Below are 25,844 nucleotides of genomic sequence, written 5' to 3' on the forward strand. Positions count from 1 at the left end.
GAGGTTGGGGGTGGAATCTCTTCTCAGAAGTCTTGAATAAATGTTTTGATAATTTATTTGCGTGAGTAATTGTGTCTGGTCTTGCAGACTGTTCTGGCACCAGCGCTCAGACCAGGGGAGCAGGGGGGAATCCGGCAGCGTGCAAGACATTTATTGGACTGATTTCAAACGACTCAATGATTAGTGAGAGATATGATTTGTTGACTTCCTTCAGTCTACACCATGTCAGTTGGTTTGGAAAACAAACCATTCAGTGGTCTCCACAGTAGTCTTCGTACTCATATACAAACATTTGAGGAAAATATCAGTATAGAGACCCAGTGCAGTGGTTTTCAATGGGGGGCGCTGTGCTCTTTTGGGGGGTTCCCACTGGGCCTCAGAACATTGGAGGGATGATAAGATTCTTTTTTTATTTAATTCTGAACTGTACAAACTGTGTGATGACACAGACATTTGACAAGAAATAGACCCAAGATACAAGACTCTACAGCAAAAATACGCCCTAAAAACTCATGGCCAACTGAAATCAACTAAAAATATCAGACATATCGGCTTCACGGACAGACAGAAAACATGTTTCTTAATGATCTTGTGCTTACTAATTCTGTTATTATTGAATAAAATATGAATCATATAATATCAGAATATACTTTAAATTGACAAGAAATAGACCCAAGATACAAGACTCTACGGCAAAAATACGCCCTAAAAACTCATGGCCAACTGAAATCAACTAAAAATATCAGAAAGCAAACATTAAGCATGGCTTCACGGACAGACAGAAAACATGTTTCTTAATAATCTTGTGCTTACTAATTCTGTTATTATTGAATAAAATATGAATCATATAATATCAGAATATACTTTAAAGGTAGTGGCGCTTTGGCCCAGAGACAATGTCTCTGTCATTGGTGTGAAACCCCAGGGTTCACCTCCTGGGCAAGTTCGAATCCCAGTTAGGGCGGTTGGTACCTTCCAGTGGACTCACCACCTGCAGGAAGGTTTAGGGGGTTCGGTACGGTGCAATGTGATTTACCGCGACCCGGTAACGGATAAGCGGATGAAAATGGATGGATGGATGGATTTTAAAGGTATTGTTCTATTACCAACAAAGTGGTAATCAGCCACAAGCCCTGAAAATAAAAGACCTGGGGCATTCAAACAGAAATTCCAGAAAACTGGGAGAAAAAAATAAAAACACGGCAGTGAAACTGTTTCTCCCACTGTAGCATTCCACAGGCAAAGACAACACGCTGAAGGCATGATATTTGGATACGCAACAAGTATTTCTTGTGCAATCCAATGTGCGTGCCTCGACATGTACGGAGTGGAATGGTGTGTGATGACTTCATGGAGAAACTATAGGCCTCCAGTCAGGCAGAAGAGCCTGTGCACTGGACGGGCTTTGGACGAGTCAACAGACGGCAGGAAATCAGGAGAGCAGCAGAGAAGAGAAACAATGGTAGAGATTAGAGATCAGTTCACCTCCTCCCTCCGTGTGACTCTCCTGTTTGCTCACTGACCATGACTTCCTTTTTTTTTTTTTGCACATAAGCGCAGAACATTAACCTGCTGTGAGGTGCACCGACACACCATCCAGCTCCAGAATCAACAGCTTCTTGTTGGGTGTAGCCAAGCAACGGGCGTTATTTTTATCATTTATGACTAAAAACCAAACTCAGTTTTTAATTGGGCTGATGTCATCCAAACCAGTGATTGACCAATGACCGATCTTAAGTAGGATCACAGCGAGAACACTTCAAACCTGGGTGCGATTTTCCCTCCTTGTACTCTGACCTCATCTCCTCTTATCTCTTAGCCAAAGAAGACTTTCACCTGCAACACAATGCAGGACGTTTACAGGGAAATGGATCAGCAACAAAAGCGGGATCATATGTTCAGTTGGTGAAAACACTCATCAGGGCAAATTATCAACAAAGGTAAGAAACAAAACACTGTTCTGATAGAGTAGAGCGCTTCAAAGCCAAAGAAACGTTTACCTGTCGGTGTGTTTTAGGTAAAGATCATTTTATCTCATTCTGCCTCTCTGTGTGAAGGCTGTACAACAAGGGCTTTGCTCCAACCACTCAACAAGCCCCATCATGTCAGAAAACAGGTTGTCAGGGAGTGCAGGCAGACACAGCTTCGTTTCCTGACAGAAACCTGTGTCGGTGTGCGACGTGATATCCTCTATTTGCTCAGGCGTCCAGGTAAGAATTATGACTTTCTATTCTTAGTTAATGTGACTTGATTGATAACGTGAGCATTAGAATAGTTGGTCTTCACTCAGGTTTTCATGGGGGAAAAAAAACTGCTAGATTTAAAGTTGAATTCTTAACAACAACAACAACAAAAACCCCCAATCTTTTGAATTGTGTTTTGTGGCCAAGCTAGTTTAATGGTTTACTCCATTCGCGACCTGGCATTAAAGTGTTTTCTGAGCATGATACCTATGGCTCGAGTCTCAAGACTCCTCCTTGGTCAAACTTACATGTTTGTAAAGGAATGCTGTTATGTCCGCGCTCCTCGGCCTCCCGCTGCTACTAAAGTGCAGATAAAACCTTTACAACCCAACAAAACCTGCTTGTTATAGTGACTTACAAATTTACAAAGTACATGTTTTGGAGTCACGAACGCAGACCTGATGAGGGCAAAGCTGTTGGAGGCAATAAAAATCACAGACACTGAGCAGATTATGTAATCCACATGCCGACGCTGATTAACCACGAGCTGTTCTACTCAATAAAATGAATACAAGTCACGAAAATGCAAATAGGGTCTTCTTGAAGTCAAGTGTGACTTGCGTTTCGAACGCTATTGTTGCGTTTCCACGCTGACCAAAAACATATTTTTCAATTTTGTTGGTGAAAGTGAAATTTTAATTGTACACATTCCCCAAACTGCATCACAATATATTCGGCTTAATTACAATGGCCACGGAATTTCAATTGTTCATTAGCTTCCACATCCAGTCACTGCATAACTCTTACACCACAGCAAAGTAAACTGACTGCATCCCAGCTATTTGTACTTGACAAACTTTGAACAGCACAGAAAATCATAAACATGTGTTCATAATCAAAGTCAACATCGTGATTTCTGACAGAAATAATAGCAAATCCTCAAGATTTTGAAACGACGCGTGATTTGATGCAATGCACTTTCATGTAGGACATCAATAACCATTTGTCAATCTGCATTTTTCTCATTGGGAGTCTCAAACGGGCTAATGGATTTCCTCTGAAGGATGTGCAGGAAACCACACCAGCATTTGTGGGAATAACCGTGAAAAAGTAAATATTTAGACACGATTTCTTCAAAGCATTGTTGGAACATCCCTCAGCTGCCAAATAGAACTGAACTTCATTAAATCCAAATCAAGTGGAGCAAGTGCAATCTCTAAACAATGGCTGCCGATTCGCATCACTGTGATAAAGTCAAACACTTACATCTGGTGCTAAACTTCGTGACAAGCTCAAACATTCTCCAGACGCTAACATTAGAGGGAGACTTGATTATCAAAAAAACTTCAATATAATCTAAGGCTACATTAATTATTTTTACTGTTGTGTAACACTAACATCTGAAGGTGTTTCGCAAAACATCTTCAACTTAATTGAGGTGAGATTGTTGTGATGACCTGGATGACTGAGAATATCCACAAACACTAACACTTTTTTGTGTTGTTTTTTTTCAGGAACCATTATGTTTTTGACGTTCCATATTTTCTTAAGGATTCACTGGTGAAAACAGGAGGAAATTCAAACAACACCTTTTTTTTTTTTTTTTTTTACAAAATTATTTTTCCAAGCCCTCTCTGAGCCAAATCTTTCAAAATGCCACTAAGAACATCTCTTTATAGGAAGCAAACGTCTGGCCGGTGGTCCAGCAGGAACTCTAGACGGAGAGAGGTGCTGTCCGTCAACATGATCAGCCTACCGCTGGCCGACTTCCGACACATCACTCACATCGGTAACGATGCCCACGGGGACAGCTTTGGGGACCTGTCCTTTTTAAAGAACGGCCACAGTCTGATGTTGAAGAGCTCTCAAAGTGAACAGAACCTCTTTATGGCCTGCTCTCCTCCGCCAAAGCCCCCTCGCCTCAACGTGGATGAGACGGACGGTTCTGAGAGCCCCGACTGGTCCGCGTGCCGGCAGCTCAACACCTACCAAAAGAGAAAAAAAAGCAACTCCATGCCACTGCTGGACAGTGACGACGTGGAAGAGATTGAAGAGGATGCGAGGAACCAAAAGGAAAATAACGGCTCACGCAGCCAGGCGTTGAACCCTGATCTGGGAAGTGTGGCTTCAGAAAAGGACACAGACTCCGCAGAAATGCAATGTGAAAATACTGAAACGCAGAAGGAAGAAGAGAGTAACTTTTCATTTAGTCTCGACCTTGGACCTTCAATCCTTGATGACGTTCTTCAGGTGATGGACAAACTGCATTGCTAGTCACTGAGTGTTTCAGCGAGGAAGAAAACGATTCTGATTTCATAGAGAAACTGATATTTAAAAGAGATCTTCAACCAGAAAGTAACTGTTTTTTTTTTGTTATCCTGGTATGTTTAACAGTGGCAATAAAGCTGTGGACAGAACAGCGACTGCACCTCCGTTTCATTGGAAGTAATTAAAGAAACTTATTGACAGAAGATAATTGTTCATTTCTCTTTGACTGAGTAAAACAATGATTAGGAAAAAAAAATCCCATCCTGTACGATTTACACTATCTAGAGATCATAATATTGATGGTCCACCTCATTTGGTAAAAATCAAGATAATCAGGTTCGATGGGGAAAACAAACTAATCACGCAAAGTTAATGTTCTCCTTTGTTTAACCTCTCGCAGAGTTAAGTTAATAATTGACCCTGACTGATGAAAATGTGCAACTGCGAGTTGGACCTTTTCACCTCCCTTCACTTCTCTCACTCTCCAAACCGCACGGCTCCACCGTGCACTAAAAACGGCTGTTAAGACTTAAGAGTGTTGTGTTTAAGAAAAGAAAAGCTGCGGCTAGAATCCAAGGTCCTCGAGCTGTGATGCCTTGGCTCTTGGCGTGCTTGCCAGTCTATTGTGTGCAGAGCGCAATTTTTCCTCCGCACGCATCCCAGAGGCCCCACTCAAAGGTAGACCAAGGTACCCCCCATCTCTCATTCCCAACAATGCAGTGAAAACAAACACTTAGCTCTGCTTCCAATAAAAGCGGTGGCAGGTTGGGCTGCGGACCAACCCAGGCCACAAGTCCAAGACCCAAGAAGGAGAAAAATAGATGGGTCGGGCTGTTTTCTTAGCTGCAAATCAGAGTCTGGAGCTCTGGTGTGTGGCGCACGAGAGACATAGTGGTAAAGGGTAATGTGATACTTCCACAAATGCGGGGGGTGCCAAGGGAGCGGGACCAGAGACATCCATTACTGCAACACAAGTCATGATGAGGGTTTAAACACTACCTTCTGACCAAACAGCCCTGACACGTGAAAGAGACAGACACGGGTCTCACACGCTGACGAGCGAGTCAAGCGACGGACACATTTATGGGAATTGTGCAGGGTCAAGATGAAATTTGTGCAAACATTTACAGCAACCTTTTTTTCCAGGATTGGACCAGGAAAGACTGCGAGGCAACCAGAACCAAAGTCAAATTCCTCCGTGCCTCACGGGTCGTGCTGTAAAAAAACAAAAACAAAAAAAAAAACAACAAAAACCCCACAATTGTCCTATATCTGGCAACAGACTCGGAGTTCTATCTATGTGCCGACAGGAACAGCAATGTTTGTGGGAACATCTGCACAGGACATCTGTTGTGGAACCTTCTATTTTAAACAGCCGGTCCATGCCACTGTTGGTAAGATATTTGTTTTTCCTTTGAGGAGGAAATAAAAAAAGGAAGGCCGTCTCTCAGGATTGTCTTGTTTTAAAAAGGTTCTTTGAGTCTGTTTACACTCCCGTCACGGACCTTCATATATTTGTCTTTTTAACCATTAGACATTATTCCTCGCTTCACACCGTCTCCAGATAAATTATAGCCCCCGAACTGTCCACTCCTGCGAGCACCATAATATTATTTCAAAGTGAGGAGACACATGAGGCTAAATTAGACAGGCATGTCAAGCAGGAGTTCATGTGTTGTCACAGAAGTGCAGGAAAACAGACTGTGAGAAAACTGTCGTGTTGTTTGGCGGAGAGACGATCTGAAGCACAGCTACAGCGTCTGATACAGACGTGACGTCCAACAGACGGACAAGACGTATCAGAAATACAGTAGGTCGGGCTACGTCTTAGATATGAGCAGAAAGAAGTCTATACAAAATTCGTTGATATGAGGAGTCCGGCGCGGTTGAGCTCACCGAGAGTTCAGCCTGATGTGAGAAAAGCGAGCCTGTAACCGAACCAGAAATTATCTCGTCTGCACCGCACACACTGACCGAGCTGTGAGGTATTCCTATCGACATCTGGTTCCACTCCACTTGCCCAAACTAAACTTGTCATACAAATACCACAAACCCCTGTCATCTCGCCGAGGAGTAAGTTCGATGAGTTTTTTTTTTGTTTTGTTTTGTTTTGTTTTTAAACGCCAGGTACTGAATAAAAGTGTTTACGCTAAACAAGAAATGGTTCTCCTCCCCTCACAGACACAGCCAAGATGAGTTTGTTTTCAAAAGGGAATTTTGTACAATGTGTTGTGACAGTTTGTTCTAATACACTGTGAAACTGAATAAAATGTATGCTGTGTATTTACTATTCAATCGTCTTATGTATCTGTTTATATCACAGCAACAATAACAAAACCATTAAAATACAAATAACGCAAGTAATAAAAACAACTATTATATTATTATTTATATAATTATTGCTATAATAATAACAACTGTATTGTTAATATTACTATGCTTACATTATTATTATTAATATTATTGTTATTATTATTGTTGTTGTTAATATTAATACCTTTTTGTTATAAATTAATAACATTTCTTATTGTTTTTTATTGTATATTACTGATATAATTGGATTATTATTTTATTCATATCATTGTTGCTACATCATCTTCACATGTGGTTGCAGTAAAAACACAGAGAGAACGTATCTCATCCGAGCTCTGGCAGGTTGATACGTATTGCATTTCTTCGAGAGTCAAAGGCTACGTTAGGTGAAAGTTTTCAAGTATCGTACTAGCGAACTAGCAGACTGGAAAAACAATCACAGAAAAGCTAAACAGCTGCATCCCGTTTCTGTCGTGACAAACTCACGATGACTCATCCCGTTTCTGTCGTGACAAACTCACAATGACTCTTGAAAGCCAGACGTAAAAAAAACAAAAACAACAACTCCATTTAAATGGTTTATGATGGATTCCCTTTAAATATTGCGGTTTGATAAACTACACAATAAACTATAAATGAAGACACAATGATTAATGATGGCATCGTATCTCCCGAGACACAAACATCGTGTCTGGCAGAGAGAGAGCAGATGGTTAGATGGTTCCATGTCTGGGAAGTTGAAATATGGAACATCAGTTAGACTCTGTGGAATCTATAGAGCGGAGACGACCACATGTGAAATCCTATACTGATACTGGACAAACTATTTACACTTCTGAGAGAACACACTTCTACAGCAACCACAGCACTTCTGCTACAGCACATGAAGGCGTTATTAAAACACAACTGTTGTAATGGTCCCTGTAACTACTGTTACGTCATTACCTGATTAGCATAAAGGATTTAAAGTCCTACTACCAGTCACAACATGTTGTTTCAATTGAGAAGCTCATTCCTGTGCTCGTCTGCAAAGGTAATCCGCCGACGTGAGTTAGCGATCACGTCGTCTGACTCTGGCACGAAGGCATTAAAACACAGAGAACGAACTGGAAAAATCCAGAAGATTGAGTCTGTAAAATGTTGATTCTTTTAAGATACTGTATTGTGAGTTCATTATTTGTGACCAACATTAGAATAAAGCAGCGTAGGCCTTCATTGTTAGCTTCCACCACAGGAGAAATGTTTTTAAATTTTTATAAAGATGTTTATGTTTATATGTTGTATTAATTGTGCATGGTATGTTTGAGATTTATTCAATTGAAAATATGAGTTTTCCCCCACGTACCACTAGAGAGTGCTCGCGTACCACTGGTGGTATGCGTACCACAGTTTGAGAACCACTGCCTAAGGGTTTACATTTGGCTAGAATATTCTGATCCACGAACAGGCACAGAGGGATGAAGAGTCCGCTATTTATATGCCCTGGTTTTAATTGGTCGGCAGGGAAGCAACAAACCAGCACCAATGGGCAACGCAATGAGCTATGGTTGAGGTGTGCTTGGAGCGCCCTCTGCTGAATCAGGCCTTAATGACTTCAGACAATCAGAGACATAGTAGCTGAACAGGGTTTTCAATCTCCAATGTCAGTGTTTACCCCCAAGCTCTGACCTGAGGTGAACAACTGCAGCTCCGACACACAACGTCCTCCATTCGATGCAGTTTGTGAAACTTCACACATTGAAGGGTGTAAGTAACTCAATAGAACATTTTTTCCTCTAAGAGGAGTCTGAATCATTTTGTGAACATGGGCATCAGCATCGGAACACAAAGGCAGAAGAAAACGAGCAGCGGTGGACGGGGTCCCGTCACTGTCTCAGTAAAAGCAGTTAAAATCCCATCACTCTGCAGTTAGTCATGTTTAAGGTCACTGGAACCCAACATCTGGACTCTCACTCCTCCGGGCCCCTCACACAGGCCCCAGATTTATTTATTAAGCCCACCACTGCTGGATCTGAAGTCATTCGTGTGTGTGTCTCTGAGCTCCCCGCTGTGAGACCCTGAATCTCCGAGCACGGTTTAGACTGACAAGGTTAAAGAAGCAAGTCCGCAGCCAAGTTCGTTCTTCTGTGATTGCAGCTGGCTGACATGGGGGGTGGGGGGGATATGGGGGGTGAACAGGAGGTAGACAAGAGAAGAGGTGGGGGATTTTCTTTTCTTTTTTTTCTTTTTTTTTTTTAAATAAGTCGAAAGAGAAAGACCTCCAGCTCTCTGACTTTTCATTTCCTCTTTCCTCTATCTGAACTGCTAATATCTACACTGGTAACCTATTATGTCATGTGGGGCCTGCTTAGAGAGAACTATTTTTGCTGAGGGCTAATGTGAAAATGACACCGCTAGAGCAATGTTTTCATTCAAAGGTTCAACATGAAGTAATCAACTCTGAATATCTCTGAGGCAACCTGGGTTACCATAATAACATTTAAAGAGATTAGTCTGACAAGTCCCAGTGAGCCGGCTGAGCCTGACATGCTAGGCCTGACAAAAGGGATCGGAGACATCACACCGAGCTTCAGGGTGAAACCCAGTTCAGCAGCGGAGGAGCGGCTCTTTAGAAAAATAAAAATGAAATTACAATAGTGGTAGGTAAATTGCCATTTTTTTTTCAAACCAAACCACAGACCCAAAAAAAAAAAAAAAAAAAAACTTTCATAAACTTTACATTAGGGAGCAGCAGCAGCAGCAGCTTGTTCTTTCCTAATTATTGCTTCAGACACACAATGACGGTCCCTAAATAAAAAAAGAGGTTTAACACCAAACAAGGTTTACGTGCTCCACTCTTTGGCTACCTGAAGTTGGCTTCAGTTTGGTAATGGCACTGTCACGTACCAAGCACTTCCTTTGTTAATGTATAATCTGTGGTAAATAACTCACAACAGAACCACATTTTTAAAAAGTCATGGTGTCACAGAGCGGCCACACCATCCAACGCTAAACCAACTTCAAAAGACTAGAGCGTTTTTCTGTTTTTTTTGTTTAAAACGTACTGAAATGCCCACAAGAGCAGCTACATATGTTGGCTCATGCGATTACTTTATTTCAAATCAATAACAACGTTGCTTCCTCCACACCAGTGATCACCAACTGGTGGCCTGCGAGCCAAAACACGCCCGCCAAACCATGCATTTCGGTCTGCTACTGGATTCCAAAATAAACATCAAATAATAATTTAGACAAAAATGATATGATGAAAAAAAATGGGAATAAACATCAAATAATAATTTAGACAAAAATGTGGAAAAAAACCAATGGGAATACATGTTTCAGTATTACGTACTAACGAGACTTTTTGTCATCTGGGAGAAGCGGAATAATTTAGCGCGGCCTGTGCTGCTCTCTCTGTATATGAATGCGTATCCAAACAAATATAAATATCTCTTATTAACTCGTGAGGAACAGCAGGGGGAGGCTGGGATTCTACAGTCAAACTTCACTGTTGAAAAGCAACAGATTCCCTTTGGGACTGCATGTGCACATCATTTTTTTTAAAAAGTCAAGTTTGTACATAACTAAACCAAGCTAAGCTAAGTTAAGCTGGACCAAACGAAGCTAAACTAAACTCAGTCACTACACCGACCCAGTTTAGTGGACACATTCAGCCAATCTGACGTGCCAGGCTGCCATTATTGCTGACTATGTTTCCTCCGTTGCCATGGGAAGCACCGCATGCCTGGGCTCCTCCAGGTCAGGCCTGTTAATGAGCTGTCGACCAGAGGCCGTGGGCCAGTACCAGTCCGGTGCCTCGCTACTCCAAGGCAAATAAACGCAACACATGGTCGGAGGTCAGACGAGGGGAAAGCGAGCGCAGGGGTAACAGTTGTGCCACTGATATGAAACGAAGCCTCAGGACGGTTTACATACCTTTCTGTGTGTGTGAGTGTTTAGGCAGTGTTATTACTATGGCATTGACAGAACAGTAGGAGTTCAGCTGTACTTTTTTTTTCTATTTACATTAGTGGAATTAATTTGAGAAATGTTTGCTGATCAGTTTGCCAGAGCACCGAATTATGAGAAACAGTAGTTGCAGAGATTTGTTTTGCAGAAAATGTAAGAAGACAAAAAATATCTCTGTCTGACAGAAGGCATTAAAAAAAAATCGATGCTAAATATGGATTTGAGAGAGATCATTTAACAGTAAATGGATGTACTTCTGAAATCTAGTACAGGGCTCACCAACCATTTTGAAACTCAGAGCTACTTCAAATGTACTTTAAAAAGTATTAATATGAAAAGCTACTTGGTTGATAAAGACTTCCCGAATAAAGTTCTGTATTTTTCAGAATATAAGTCGCTGCAGGTATGAGTTCCACAATGCCAAAAAATGGATAATGAAGAAGAAAAAAACTTGTATATAAGTCGCACATGAGTATAAGTCACAAACCCAGCCAAAGAATCAAACAACCCCAAAATTTTTGCCCCTGTTGTTGACTAGTTTTATTTAGGTATTTTATGGAGGTTGCCGGTTGGTGACCCCTGATCTAGAGAATTCTCCACAGCCTTAATGATGGAGGTAGCGCTGTATTTTAGTCATTGATAACCAATATGCATAGAAAAAAACTAAAACCAGCCTATTAGACAGACTGTGACGTAACAAAGTGGTTTTAGGTCTGAAAGTCAGAAATGACCTTGTACATTTGGGTCAGTAGTGGTGATAAGTTGAAGTCAGCACCTTATGTTAAGTTTCAGATTTTTTTTTTTTTTTTTTTTTTTAAACTCATGCAGGAACTAACTACTTCCTGTCATTGTCTTTGAACAGAAACAACCCGCGTGGTTCAATTATTTTCTTGCATGAGAATGAACTGTGATCATTTTTACTGACAATAACACTGTGAGCTTTTTGGTCGTCATGGACACACAACAGAACAAAACATATTTTGTATGATTATCGTCATCACATGATAGGAACTCATTAACATACTGTACTAATGTATGTGGATCATTCTGTGAAGAATGACAGGAGTGAACATGAAAACTGCAGCTCTGACTAATTAGCTCATAATTATGTATGAAATGGTTTCCAACTATATTTCAGTTTAATTGCCTTATTTGTTGCTCTTTTGTAGGAACATGAAAAATGAATAATAAAAAAAAAAATCAACCTCTGTCTGTGTTATCACTACACTGTTATCACTCACTGTTGTAGTTACAGTAGACATGAAGTGAAAACACGGAGTCGTAATGTGTGGCTACGGTAACTGTGACAAATGAACATAGATAAACAGAACATTTTTAATCTCTCTGGAATAATTAGGGTTGGTAGCATTTCTGACGATGCACAAAATGTCTTGGTTATATTACGTCCTCAACTATGGTCACAGGTCCGGTTTCTTTAGCACCACTAGGGGCAGTAGTGGCTTGCCAATCAAGTTACCACTGTATGTATGTATGAGTTGGTGTTGATCCACTTTACCTGTGAGGGCAGGAAGCAGCCAGGTTGACTTTCTGGAACAATGACCTTGGGCTCTCCTTCAAGCCACGAAATCTTCAAGGGATTCCCACTCAGGCCACATTCATGCTTCAGTGCCAGCTCCTAAAAAGCATAAAATAATCTCTTAGATGATGCAGAGATTATTATTGTCCTACTAGTCACTAAAAAAAAAACAATTGACTTTGTACAGAGACAACTGGTACTGAACACATGCCAAATCCTGGAGAGAGGCTACGATTCAGACATGGGTTAGAAAGATACCACAGAGCCTGTACCCAGGTTCTAGTGGACTGGCAGACATGAGGCCTGGAGGGAAACCACGCACCGCGGTGAGGAAACCACAACTGAAACGTACACCATCAAAACAAAGAGCCCGAGACCAAAACATTGGGGAACAATGAGTGGGCTCGTTTTATTTCGAATAACAAAAAAAAAAAAAAAAGGATTTAAATGTCAGCACAGAGCATTCGGCAGGTGGCAGGTCTCCTGAGCCACTGATACACCTGATAAGGTAGTCTTTATTGTCCTGGGGGTGCTCAGAGCCATTGTAACCACAGAAAAAATTGTTTAACACGACAAAAACAAAAACACTCGAGAGAAACAGTCAGATTTTTTTAAAAAAAGGCATTCACAGATTAACCAATGTTATCTTCTTAAAATAGAGATGAAAAAATGAAGGTATGCAAAAGTGTAATAAACACAGCTGAAATATATACTGTGTGCTAATATATGTCAACTAGGGACCATCAACCGGGGGCTCGTGGGCCGAATCTGGCCCGCCAAACCGTCCAACCCGGCTTGCGACCGGGTTAAAAAATAAACATCAAATAACGACGTTATATAACCACAGAAATGTGATTTTCATTTCATTTTTTGCCAGTGTCTGACCCCCAGGGTGTCTGTCCAGGAAAATCCTGGGCCTCTGACATATATAGTTGGTGACCCCTGCTGTAAACTGTAAGAATAGCTCAATGTGAAGACACTGTGTTCAATGCTGAAATAACAGAATAGGAAACAGGCAGGGAGAAGTCTGGTACTTACAGCTGCTTTCACAGTCGCAAACTCCACCAAAGCACTTCCACTCTTTTTACGCGATATTACCACATTTAAGACTTCTCCGTACTAGAAGAAAATGAGGGGGAAAAAAAGAAAACAAAGAGAGGAAGAAGAAGGATGCAGAACATTAAAATTAGTATTTCCTTTCACAGCACAACCCATAATCATGAAAACGCAAAGCATATGCAGACTCAAAACACTGGTGAACGTAACAAAGTTCTGGGGGAAAGAAATGGAAAAAAAAAAGAAAAAAAAAAGAGCCGGGATTCAATGTGTTTTTGTTTAATAAAGCTAATGTCTAATGATAGGCTTTGTCTGTCTGGGATTGAAGCAGTCATTCGGCAAAGACCATTCAAGACACATCGTGCAAGAAACAAGACATCTGGGACTCTTCAGAGGAGACGAGAGGCAAAACTTTATGTCATCATTTCTGCTACTCCTTGTACATTGACAGCGTTTGACAACCATCTGAGGCTGCAAGGAGACGCGGCTCTTATTCAGCGCCTCGCCGTAAATCAGCACGGGGAGGAAAGGTGGCCAAAAAGAGGATTAGTGTGAAATAGATATCTGACATTTCTTGACCTCTGACAAACTCCTTATGTGCTCTTCCTCTGTCCAGATGGGGGAGGAAAGGGAGAAACACATGTCGGTGGGGGACACAGACACATCATCATGAGTGCAGTCATTAGCAAAAAAAAACAAAAAAAAAACAATAGATCTCAAATGGAGTGCTGGTAGATTCTGAGCAATTTCATTTAAAGAAACAAAATGTTTTTAAAAATGATAGATTTAATTCTACATTAAGATGCTAATCACTAGGGCTAAAGTGAGGACCATAGAAGTATTGCGTCAGACCGTATTGTGCCATACAACTACAGCCATTTAATCAAAGTAGTAAATATATATTTATAGTTTTCAATGTAGGTAGATCTTTTTACCCCGGTCATTTGAAAAGTAGCTCCCAAGCCGAAAAAAACGTGTGGACACCCTTGTGCTAATGACTGAGTTTTATTTATTGCCCTGTTTTGTGTTACTGTTTGCCACTCTCACCCCGCAGCCTGAGCTTGGGAGTAGAAACTGAAGATGGATTTGGCCTTTGGCAGCATCTTCCTGTGAAAATGTAGCTTTCTGAGTAGGGGGGAAGTCCAGAGGAGCTAATGCTTACTAAGGACACATAGACGCGGGCCAACAGTGACAAAGGAGACTGTGGAAAGGTTATTTTTGTTGAAAACATAAATATCTTAACTTGTTTTTTCCCCACATAGATGAAGACGTATTATTTTCGCCAGCCAAAGTACACAAGTCTGCACACGTACGCACCGACCAGTACACTGGCGTTCCCACACAGCAGCATCTATTTCCAAACCATTAAGTGTCACTCCGTGGAGCTTGCCATTGCAAACAAATTTCTTTTTCTCGAAATTTGTTCCCTTCACTTCAGGGAACATCACTTCTTTCCAGTATTCACTCAGACACGTCATGCTTGTGACCTCATTGATTAAGGGCATGCAAAGGAAAAGTTTGAAAGGCCTATTTCCACACGACTTTGACTCTGTAGATTATAAAATGTAAGATTTAATCTGTCACTGCAGAAACACACAGGAGTGTTGACAGCTCGATATCGATAACGTACTTAGATCACAATTTTCTAGAAGATTCTGAAGATTTAACTACCTCCGGGTGGCGCCATGGACGTGCCGTGTCTTCACTTTTGTTTTTAATTATTTTTATTTGCTCTTTATTTACCAGGGGTGGTGGTAAGAGAAGGCAGGGTGTCTACGGACAAAGGTGAGAAAAAGACAAAAAAGACGAAAAACAAAACCAACACAAAAAAACCCATAAAAGACAAGAAAAAAACATGAAACAAAAAAACACATCATGATCTTATAAGCAAATACCTAGCATTCAGAGCAGCAGCATATGTCTTAAAACCTAATTAAGAAAAGGAAAATCAGACTGAAAATGCTAACAATGCTAAAATTCTAAAAAGCATAAATAAACTTGTGACATAGTGTATATCAGTACATACTCTAATACTGCGTTTCCCAATTTTTTTTTGACCCATTTTTTTTTTGTCACAAACCTTCGCGACCCAAGTCAATAGACATTATTCGTGAGAAACACGATGCGAGACGACCCCCAAAGAAATCTCTTGCTACCCACCTGAAGGTCGCGACCCAGTCTTTGGGAAACAATGCTCTATTGTAACTAAAACTAAATTTGACATCATGCATACGGCTGCTTTCCGTAAGAGTATTGGATGAGTGTGTGTGTGTGGCAGAGTGAGGCCACACCAAAAGCCCTCATGACAGTTAATAAAATGAAGTGGGTTCGAGGTTGCATGAGAGAAGCAAATTTCCCGACGCCTCCCTTGGCACGGTTTAATCACCTGGTAAGAGGGGCGAAGACGCTGGCGTGCACAGCTTTAAGAGGGGGCACTAAACAAATGCCCTCAGCAATTTTACAGCTACAAAACTTAATGGGCCTCGTTTAAAGACAAGAATTAAAAAAAATATCTCCAGCCTTGATGTAATGCAGACCCGGTCAGAGGCAGTTTTGGTCAGTGGGTTTGACAGCGAACAAATGAAATGGGCACATAATTATGTCATGAGATTATTTACGCCGATTAAAAGTTGTAAATAATTCTGAGGGTTAGAATTCTGGGTAATGCTAACCAAAACTCTTGTCTTCAACATGCCCAAAATGGGAACTTACATTAGCAAATACTGTATACCCCTGTCATGTGAAGCAGCCAAGCTGATCTACAGTACTGCATGTACTGCATGTTGTAGTTCATGCAAGATTTAAGAAAGTAGCAAGAGTTCTGTGGGGGAGACGGCGCAGTTTTCACAGACCGACCTTTTGTAGAAGCCTCAAGAGCATGTCCTGGGAGTAGCCTCCATTTGTCTCATCGTCTTTCGCACATTTCCATTTCAACTAAAAGGAGAAGGGAGACAGAAAAAAAAGTTGTGATTAGACATGAAGCAAAGATGGAGGAACGTGCTGACATCTGACAGGATTAAAGATTAAAGTAACCACTAAGAAGAACCTGAGACTGATGCAAAAACATAGAGTTCTGCTGAAGGCACCTGAATCAGAGCACTTTCACTGACATCCAAGGAGATAAATCTGGGTAAAATACAACAGAAGCTCTGTATATCTAGCAGTTATGGCCAGTGGCTACAGCTGCTTTAAAAAAGTATAAACACAGTACACCACGGGGGGGCGCCGGCGGGAGCTTGGTTTACAACTATGGCTACGTCCCCTTCTCCCAAAGATTTATTAACAAAGTCTTCCTCCATGAATCCAACGTACAGCAGTAAAACTCCCCAACTAGTTTGTGTGGCGCTATACGCAGATGATGGCCTTGTTTACATTTGTCGGTTGTAGGACATACATTGGCCAAGACTATGATGTCGCCGCTGTATTAGCGTACGTGATTGCCATAAGTACTTATGTACAATATGAGTTTCGACTTACGACGAAAATGGAGTTACGTCGCAAGTTAACGTCAGTCGAGGACCACCGGTATTCAGGATGTGCATGATTTCAAACCAGGATAAGGCTGGAAGAATAAGCCAGAAGTACGTAGGCTTAGAGTTTCCATGGAAACAGTATGAACGGTAACGTATATAGATAAATTAGGCCACTGCCGACTCTTGATAAAAGCTTCAAATATAATATTTTTCTGAAGAGTTTATGACTCCATTCTCTGGTTTCTGGCCTTCTCCCACTAAAGACAGATGGCCTCCACTCATGCATGCCAACTTACATCACACTTTATCCTGTATTTTCCACTAAATTGGATTGAATGTTACAATACTGATATTATGTTTTATTGAAGAAATCCCAAAGGTTACATTTTCTACAGTCAGAAGTTGGTTTGAAAACTATTTCCGGTCAACTAAAGCTATCAACTTCCTATGTGTCTGACGTTTAACCCTGTTTTATTCTTGACCTTCTCACTGCTGAACAGCATTTCTGTGCAAAGGAAAATTTGAAAACCTGCTCTTCCACTTTTCTGTCTGTTCAGGAGAAATCTCCTCAAAAGGCATCAGGATCGTTTATTTTTTTTCCCTTGGCCAGAGTCTTGAATGCCGATGTGTGTTCTCGTGTGCCTAAATAGAGAAATTGTGCAACTTCTCAGCTCGCCGTACAAAGAATAACAGAGCCTAGCCAACATTATGCTAACTGCCTAAAGTAAAATGATAAATGACAAGCACTGAACATCGACTCTGATCCAGCATTCCACTCATGGTCAGTGAAACAAGACTCCAGGGAACTTCCATGTTTATACGGAGCTGTTTCAACGGTTGCAGTTGACAATCTGTTCTCTCATCAACAGGAGTGTTCAACAGCATTGTGTTCTTTGAACAGCATGCTATCTGCAGGACATGCCTGTCAACTTAACTGACACTTTGCGGGTTTGTAGTTATTATTTTTATGAAGAATAAAATCAAGGGGCCATAGTTAAAAAAACGTGACTTTTTTTCTTTCTCAAAATTGGCAATGAAAAACAAATACGACAAGAAAAATATGTCCCTGGAGTTCAGTGTAGATCAGCGGTTTTCAGCGGGGAGCACCTCCAGTGTGGGGGCGTCAAAGAGTCACAGGGGAGGCCTTCATGAAGTTGCATGCGTGAAGTGAAATTATTTCATTCATGAATGCCCTTTTTAAAATGTTATATGTAATAAAATGTTTTCAAATACATTCTATCTGTTCTTATTGAAAGTTATTATTTCCAGGAGCACAGAAAATGCATTTACTGCAGAGGTGTGTGTGTGTGGGTTTGAGCAGGAGGACAGGTTTTTGCGGGGCGGGGGGGCCTCGGCATTACATTTTGCAGACGGCGTCGGCTGTCCATACTTTAGAGGAGGTTCACATTCACCCAATTTGAAAAAAAAAACCCCTGGTGTAGATAACTATGAGACATTACAGTCTCATAGTTATATGACACTTTTATCCAAAACGACTTACAATTTGAGTCAGTCCATCAACAATCAAACAACAGTAAACATACAAAATACAAACCTACATAAATAATAATACGTAGTAATAAATAATAATAATAAAACTGACATTTCACACAATCAGAAAGGTCAGAGTTGTAGCGATGTCCAAGAACATGAACTGTGAGTCCGTCAGTCCGGCCTCACCCCTCTTGTTTGTTATTTTAAGACAACACATAAACGTCAGCTAATGCTAGTCGCAGCTGCATGAGTGGGCTATCAAATTCAAAAGCAGCTTGGTCTGCAAAGTCTAAAGACATTAGCTAACATCCCCAGTGTCTGTTAATATGTACAGGCGTAGCCATTTCCAGGAGTTAATACAATAAGCGCTCTCCTGACAAAGTTACAAGTCTCCTGACGACGCCGGGCCTACTCTGGAGGACGGGGCGTAAGGAACTCTGTTGAGGCTGCGTATGTGGTCTCTAAATAATGGATCGCAAATGTCTCAGATCGTATCAAAACTTCCAACCGACTACGTGCACGCTCTTAAACCCAAACAGAGTACTTCTTGCGGAATAATATCCCCCGTGTTGCTGCTTTGTCTTCTTTATTACAACCCTCTAACATAGGAGTTTCAAACTCCTGGCCTGAGGACCAGTTACAGCCCACAATCGCCCAACCTCTGGTCCAAGAATAAATGTAAAAAATAAAATCAACAGTTTCTTCATAAATTAAAATGCTTCAATTGATCATTTAGGAATGAAAAAAGGATTTACAAACTCCTGGTCCACGGGCCACTTCCAGCCCACAAACCCCCAATATCTGGCCCTGCAAATAAATGTGAATAATAACTTAATTTTGCCCCTGGGTAATTACATTTAATAACATTTTTTTCATTTATTAAAATGCTTCAATTGGTCATTTAAAAGCGAGAAAAAAATATGTACTAGATGATTAGACTGTAGTAATATGAAGTACAGGCCCTCCAACGACGTGATGGTGATGACAGTGTCATATTAGAAAGCCTTACCTTCAGTTTCGGCGTCACACTGCTCCTGGTGCATCCCTTCACTCCTGAGCCTGAGGGCAAACATGACAGACAAATGAGGTGATGCAGTGACGTAAACAGACAGAGACACACTTGCATTTGCACTGCTAAAGAAATATAGCACTCCAGGCAGCAGTCAACAGGCTGCTGCAGATGGACGGCAGTTTGAAACCGGCTGTCATGAGGTTGATGTGTATGTTCTTGCTACAGTCGGATGATGCACTGCGTTCCAGACAGATCAGACCCTGAACTGGGAGCTGGAAAGGGGGTGTTAGGGGGATTCGGGGGGGGGGCTGACTGCGTGCAAACAGAAGACACTCAAAAGATGTGCCGACCAGTCATGAGTAATTGTCCGGCCACAAGAAGGGAATTTTTTTTCAAGGGCCAAGATTCAGTACAGCCACACTTCCATTAAATTCTTTCACAAGGCCTGTTTTTTTTTTTTTTCATGTCTCCGGAGAAGAGACGTCATCGCTTTAATGTAAAATAATCATCAGAGGTTAAAAGTTTGACGGCTAGTGTGTGTGTATGTGTGTGTGGTGAATGATGGCCTTACATTGACCTGCGATGAAGAAATTTAAATAAAAACTTTTTTTTTTTCCAAGAGCTTTAAAGCAGAATTTAAGGTCAAACATACGTTAGTCACATGCCTTTATGCCCCAGTAAACCCGGTTTTGCATATTTTATTAATCATAGTCTAGATGAAGCATGGGCAAGCTACGGCTCGTGGGCCGGATACGGCCCGTTAGTCTTTCTAACCTGACCCACCGACCTTGTCCAAATTATATTATTATATTACATTTAAATTAGACTTCTGTTGTTCTGATTTATCCCTGCAATGACAGCGTTTCCACAACAGATGGCGCACTCTAGGGGTGAGTGGTCTCCACTTCACTGTTTTGCTCTGCCCTTTGTTTAAACTTCCAACCCTTCAGTTAAAAAATGAGCAGGTCAAGGGAGAGTGGACAGAGTGTCGAGTGTTTAATAAGGAGTGGACAAAACAACATATTTTTTCACCGAAGTCCGATCAGCAGCTGTTTGTCTGATATGACAAGAAACTTGTGGTTTTCACAGATACTTTGGCACGAGGAGTAGTAAAGGTCAAAAACATTTATATTAATATTTTAATATGAACATTCCAGCTATCTGCTCCTGGCCCAGCTCCATTTGCAGAACCCATCGTAGCCCTGGAGTCAAAAACTAAATTTCTTTTTTTAACACATCTCCAGGTCCACTTCAGATCAGTCAGGTCTCTGAAAACATGATGCGGTTTCTGCGAATGTCAGTGTTGCATGACAGATGACATGGTCTGCGAGTTCCTCTTTGCATGATAAAGGTTTACTGGTTCACTGCAATTTTAGGAAGTGTATGAACTATTCTGGAAATAATGGCTCTGCGGTGAACTGGACTTCACCACCTGCAGTGTGGACTGGGATAAATGTGTGAACGTACCGTGAGTCCAGCCTCCACTCTGCTGCTGGGCCTCTCTCTCCTGCTGGATCTGCTCTCTGATGAGCCTCTGTTCCTCTGCAAGCAGCCGCGATCCTTCCTCCCGTAGACGTTCAATCTGATTGAACAGGAAAAAAAGGCCATAAAAGTTAAAGTGATGAAAAACGTGTACCCAAAATCATCATCACACATTCTTGCCACTCATCACTCCCTGACTTGCCTGCAGGAGAGACTGTGCAGACCAAGTTAGTACACCTGAGACTAAAGTGATAGGAGACAGAAAATGGTGCAGTGCCACCTAGTGGTTAAATCCTTGATCCAAAACCACATTTTCATAAATGCATTAATTGTTAATGGAAGTCACACACAGACACAGATTTTTTTTTAATTGTTAATGGAAGTCACACACAGACAGTTTTTTTTAATTTATTATTGACTTTGTCATTAAAGTGCATCATTGTCATGCAATACCTCCTAATGGTTTCAGTGTAATTATGATACGGGAGCAAAAAAAAAAGCCTTTCTTTGTTCTGGGACCAAGTCTTTGTTTGATTTCAACATCGTCAGAAGAATGTATTTGATAAACGCCAGAATAAAAAGCACCTGGGAACAGAACTGAGGCCGGCATTATGGTCATTTTTTTATTTTTTTATTTTATAATTTCTCTCCGTGCAAGGTGGGGTGAACTATGGTCTGGACTTGTTTCTGTAAATCAACTTACCTCTTCCTCGAGTGTTCTGGTGATTTGCACATCTCTCTCTCTCTCAGCGTCTGCTTGTTGTTCTCTGGCCTCAAGATCTGTCATAGCAACATTCAAATGCACAGTACACACACACACGTGCACATTTTAGAAACAGACAAACACACACACGCGATGACATATTTTTCCCACACGCAAAAACAGCAAAACTGAGCCAAATCATTTTATCATTCCCAAACAGCTGCTTGTATTTTATTTTTTTTTGTTTAATGTTAAACAATAGAAGATTTCAGCACTTATTTTATTAATCCAGGAAAGAGTCTGAGACAAAAATATAAATCAGACTCATAACAACAGGAACAGTTAGAATAAAAATGCATAAATCAAATTCTTTGAGTTGAAGAACGGACTCACCGAGCTTAATTTTCTTCCTCTTATCGTCTAGTTTCTTGGTTCTTTCTTCCGCTTGTTTCTTGGCAGCGCACACTTTGTCATACGCGGCCTGAAAACAGGGTCATACATCAGACTTGTGTCCTTGCGCGTATCAGCGCTAACGGTCGTGAGTCGTGAGCCATCTGTGGTCTTACTTTGGCAGCGGCGTCGGTTAGCACCTCGAGAGCCTGGGACAACTGGTGGAAGAGCTCGACTGGAAAGAGGAAAACAAAGAAATTTAGTTAAACAAAAACAACAGGAAAAACACACTCAGTGCTGTGGTTTTATACACTGTACTGTAGCAGCGTCTTCACCAGAGACATGAAATCTCTAAATTTTCATTTTGACATTCATCGCAAAAATCAATTTATAAAATTAATTGTATTAACACATTGGAACCCAGCGTGTTAAGCAAATTTTGTGCTAATACACAGTCGATAAACATGTCATTAATTACCAATTAATATCGTTGAGGACAACGTATTTGGACGTTTTGAAAGCAGCTCTCGGCCCATCGGCCAAAAACTACCATCAAGACTGAACAGCACCAAATCTATGAAGCTAAATTTGGAGTTACACTCCAAGTTACGTCATGTTGAAAGTTTTTCTTCTTTGCCAAAACTGGCTCGAGTTCAAATCAAATTGTAGCGTGCAGAGTTTCATATTGTGTTCCAATCTTCTCCAGAAAACAGGTTTTAGCCAGTTCGTACCGCATCAAAGCCACGGACCACAGCTTTTGAAGCTGCCATGGAAACTCAGCGTGACGTTGGACTCGGACAGTCAGTAAGAACACAGACCCATCACGCGACCCGTTTCCTGTAAGACACAGCTGCGCAGTCACACTCCAACCCTCGGCCTCTCCGTCTCTGTACCATTAGAGCTCCCCCAGGGGCCGCAATAACCACTACCACGCACTACCCTAACCCCCAGTTGTCATCTAAAACACACACGTGAATGTACACAGTGAGACCACAGTCTCGTACCACCGCCACGCTACGGTGTTATACTAGCCTGGCATAATTATTCACTTATGGGAGGCCTAACATAACAATACTGTTACCCCCCTGGGGGGGTGGGGGCGGGGGGGCTGGCAACGCACACCAACAGGTTCTGGAGACCATGGTACCACCAGAGGTCAAGTTACCTACATGCATATGAATAGCAGGAACAAAATCCACCGGGGGACGGGGTAGGGGAGGTGGGGGTGACAAGCAAACTTTCCAGAAAGGGCAACAAGTCCCCTGACTTTCACCGCTCTCGTGCGATAAAATACCGGGTCAGTACATGCAGGGGTTCAAGTGCTGGGGCCCCCCTCCAAACCACTTCTTTTCCATTTCTGGGAAACCGACCCCCTGCTTTTGTTTTATCCCTCCCAAACCTCTCAACTTTACCAGTTCCCCCCGCCGATATAATCAGGAATCGTCTGAACCATCCAGTAACCACACAAACCTCACTTAAAAACAGAACTCATGACCAGCCTTTTGTCCGAGGTGCCTTTCTCTCCTTCAAACAAAAAGCTACACTGATGTTTCCTGCTCCAATTGTTGACATGGTGGTTGGCAGCAGGCCATTGGAGGGAGGGTGAGTGAGGGGGGGGGCATAAAGCCAAGACGAGGGATGGAGTGTGGAAACACTGGTGCTGGTAGTGGATTTGGACCGCCGTGTCTGGCTCAAGAGAGGCAGAAGAATTCTTACACAACCATTTGACAAGGCTGTCGCACCGAATTTAAACTGCTGTGAACAATTTCTCCGTTCTTTTCTGACGGTTGGTGGTTGGCTGTCTGGTGAAACACTGTCTAGTTTTCAGAAAAGAAAATGTACTTTGTTGAATTATAGTTGGCTGGAGTTTTGAAAAGGTTCAAGAGACAAGAACATTTGTGAAGGTGCATGGAGTTTAATGCAGATTTAAAAAACGCCATCTGTCCGTCTTACTCACCAGCTTTTGGGTTGTCTGGGTTTTTGTCTGGATGGCAAGTCAAGGCTTTCTGTCGATACGCTTTTTTGATCTAAAAAAGAAGAAAATACATTATAAGAGATTGTGTTTTTGTTTATAGACACAAACCCTTCCTCCCCAGCAGGGGGTGCAATAAACACAGATGAATTGCTTTGGTCCAAAGCTAAATTTTCTTGAGCTTTCAGATGAACCTTATCCTCCAGCTCTAAACACAAAACCCTTTTACAACAAAACAACTAAGTCCTGTATGTTAGGAAACTAGTAGCTGCCCACTGGATACATGTACAAACCTACTGGACATTTAAACATTTAAAAACATTTTTTTAAAACCCTATACATAAAATAAACAATAAATTTAAACATTTAAAAACATTTTTTTAAACCCTATACATAAAATAAACATTTGTCAATAATCCCTCACCCAACAGTGGATTTCTGCCATAAAAGTCATTGCTAGTCATTATGGTGCTCTACGCTAGATTATGGTTTGGTGACCCTCAACATGACCCTTGCAGCACATGGCCAACTAAAGGGACTGCCTACGTAGTCCATGACAAGGAGCAGCACTTACTGCCACCTACTGGATCTACAAATAATAATTTGTATCCTTATAACTTATAATAATTAATTAGTTCATCCTTAATTTCACAAAGGAAACTCCCATGGGATTAATATCCATCCATCCATCCATCCGTCCATCCGTCCATCCGTCCATCCGTCTGTCACTCCATCCATACAATAAAGCAAATCAATGGATGCATTTTTACTCTTGGTTCCAGCAGTGGATTTAAATAGTAGGAGGTTAAAGTGAGGAACAAACAGTGAAATGTGGGTTACATTTGTAAAAAAAATAAAATAATAAAAATAAAAAAAGGGGAAATCATTGGAAAGTTGGATCACATCAACACCTGAGCAGCTACTCTGCTTCATGTACTTTTGACATATTGTTAGTGGAACCTAACCACAGCACATAATGCACAGTGAATTACCCTGCAGTACTTCCAAACTATCGTCAGGCCCGCCGCCAGTTTGCAAGATAATTGCAGCCAAAGTTGCAACTGAATATTAGTCGACCTTTAATCAAACCTATTTTTATAAGCAATGTAAAAACATACACAAACAGAGTGCCATTGTCTATTTAGAAAATTTGAAGATGATGGATTTGGAGCACCAAAATGGAAGGAGAACAATGCTCCGTAGTATTGTGAAGTCAAATGAGGATTTAGTTATGGATATATTTTTAAAAGCTCCAGGTCACTGCTTGGAATGTCAACCATTCATTCGTCCTTCGAGGGACCAGTTAGAAAACAAGATGGTTTTCATTAGATCTCGATTCCTCTGGAGAAAGAGGGGAAGCTGGATAATTCTCCTTGGAGACCAGAAGGGGCTGCAGAGTGCCGCGATGAAGCGTTGCTACACACAACCTTAAACACGCGCTCATATATATAAATATATATATCCATCTGTTGCATGCTAAGAGTTTGGCCCATGCCTGCCACTACACGTTGAAGCCGAAACACAAACGCAGACATTGACGGACACACTTTCTCGCTGGTCCTAATCAGCCATGTGAACATGCTGCACTTTCCACATACAGTCCCCTCGGCGCAAATCAAACTCCTGCCAGGTCGCTAGAGGCCATAGAATTTGGGAGCTCCTGTCTTCAAGCCTGGAAAACGTTTGGGTTGGACGTCTCGTCTGTGTGTGTATGTGTGTTGCTTCGGACAGTTTCATTATTGCACTGCATGCCAAAGATTACAGTGCGAGAATGAAGCAAAGAAAAAAAAAAGTATGACAATGTAATCTGTAAATGTCATAGTCAACACTGATCAGGGGGTCTCACACTAATGGCCAGTTGATGACTGGACTTGTTCAACTCTGTCTCTGACTGGCTAGCTCAGGTGAACTAAACTAAGTAACCGAAGGCAGTTGTTAAAAATAAATTGTCGAGTCGTTGTTCAGACGTGGTGCAGGTCGCACTTCTTTCAGTCGTTCTGTCTCTTTCCC

The 25,844-nt window shown here is 41.4% G+C and overlaps 2 protein-coding genes across 2 annotated transcripts in view; one reads left to right on the forward strand and one right to left on the reverse strand.

The window, feature by feature from the left end:
* Nucleotides 1-25,844, reverse strand: part of dnajc17 (DnaJ (Hsp40) homolog, subfamily C, member 17) — a 36,781-nt gene that overhangs the window by 6,357 nt on the left and 4,580 nt on the right. Inside the window, exons 2-10 of the mRNA XM_008322198.3 lie at nt 23,820-23,889; nt 22,039-22,097; nt 21,866-21,953; nt 21,473-21,549; nt 20,755-20,869; nt 19,285-19,334; nt 16,165-16,242; nt 13,291-13,371; nt 12,232-12,351 (exon numbers count right to left, since the gene is read on the reverse strand). Of these exons, the coding sequence (XP_008320420.1) occupies nt 12,232-12,351; nt 13,291-13,371; nt 16,165-16,242; nt 19,285-19,334; nt 20,755-20,869; nt 21,473-21,549; nt 21,866-21,953; nt 22,039-22,097; nt 23,820-23,889 (738 nt within the window). The remainder of the gene's footprint in view (nt 1-12,231; nt 12,352-13,290; nt 13,372-16,164; nt 16,243-19,284; nt 19,335-20,754; nt 20,870-21,472; nt 21,550-21,865; nt 21,954-22,038; nt 22,098-23,819; nt 23,890-25,844) is intronic.
* LOC103387364 (cdc42 effector protein 3) lies at nt 676-6,746 on the forward strand. The gene is made up of 4 exons (XM_025059301.1): nt 676-871; nt 1,092-1,940; nt 2,058-2,210; nt 3,698-6,746. The coding sequence occupies exon 4, from the start codon at nt 3,837-3,839 to the stop codon at nt 4,455-4,457; it is 621 nt and encodes a 206-aa protein (XP_024915069.1). The 5' UTR covers nt 676-871; nt 1,092-1,940; nt 2,058-2,210; nt 3,698-3,836; the 3' UTR covers nt 4,458-6,746.

The sequence above is a fragment of the Cynoglossus semilaevis genome, chromosome 1, assembly GCF_000523025.1.
Source record: "Cynoglossus semilaevis isolate Cse_v1.0 chromosome 1, Cse_v1.0, whole genome shotgun sequence".
Taxonomy (NCBI): domain Eukaryota; kingdom Metazoa; phylum Chordata; class Actinopteri; order Pleuronectiformes; family Cynoglossidae; genus Cynoglossus; species Cynoglossus semilaevis.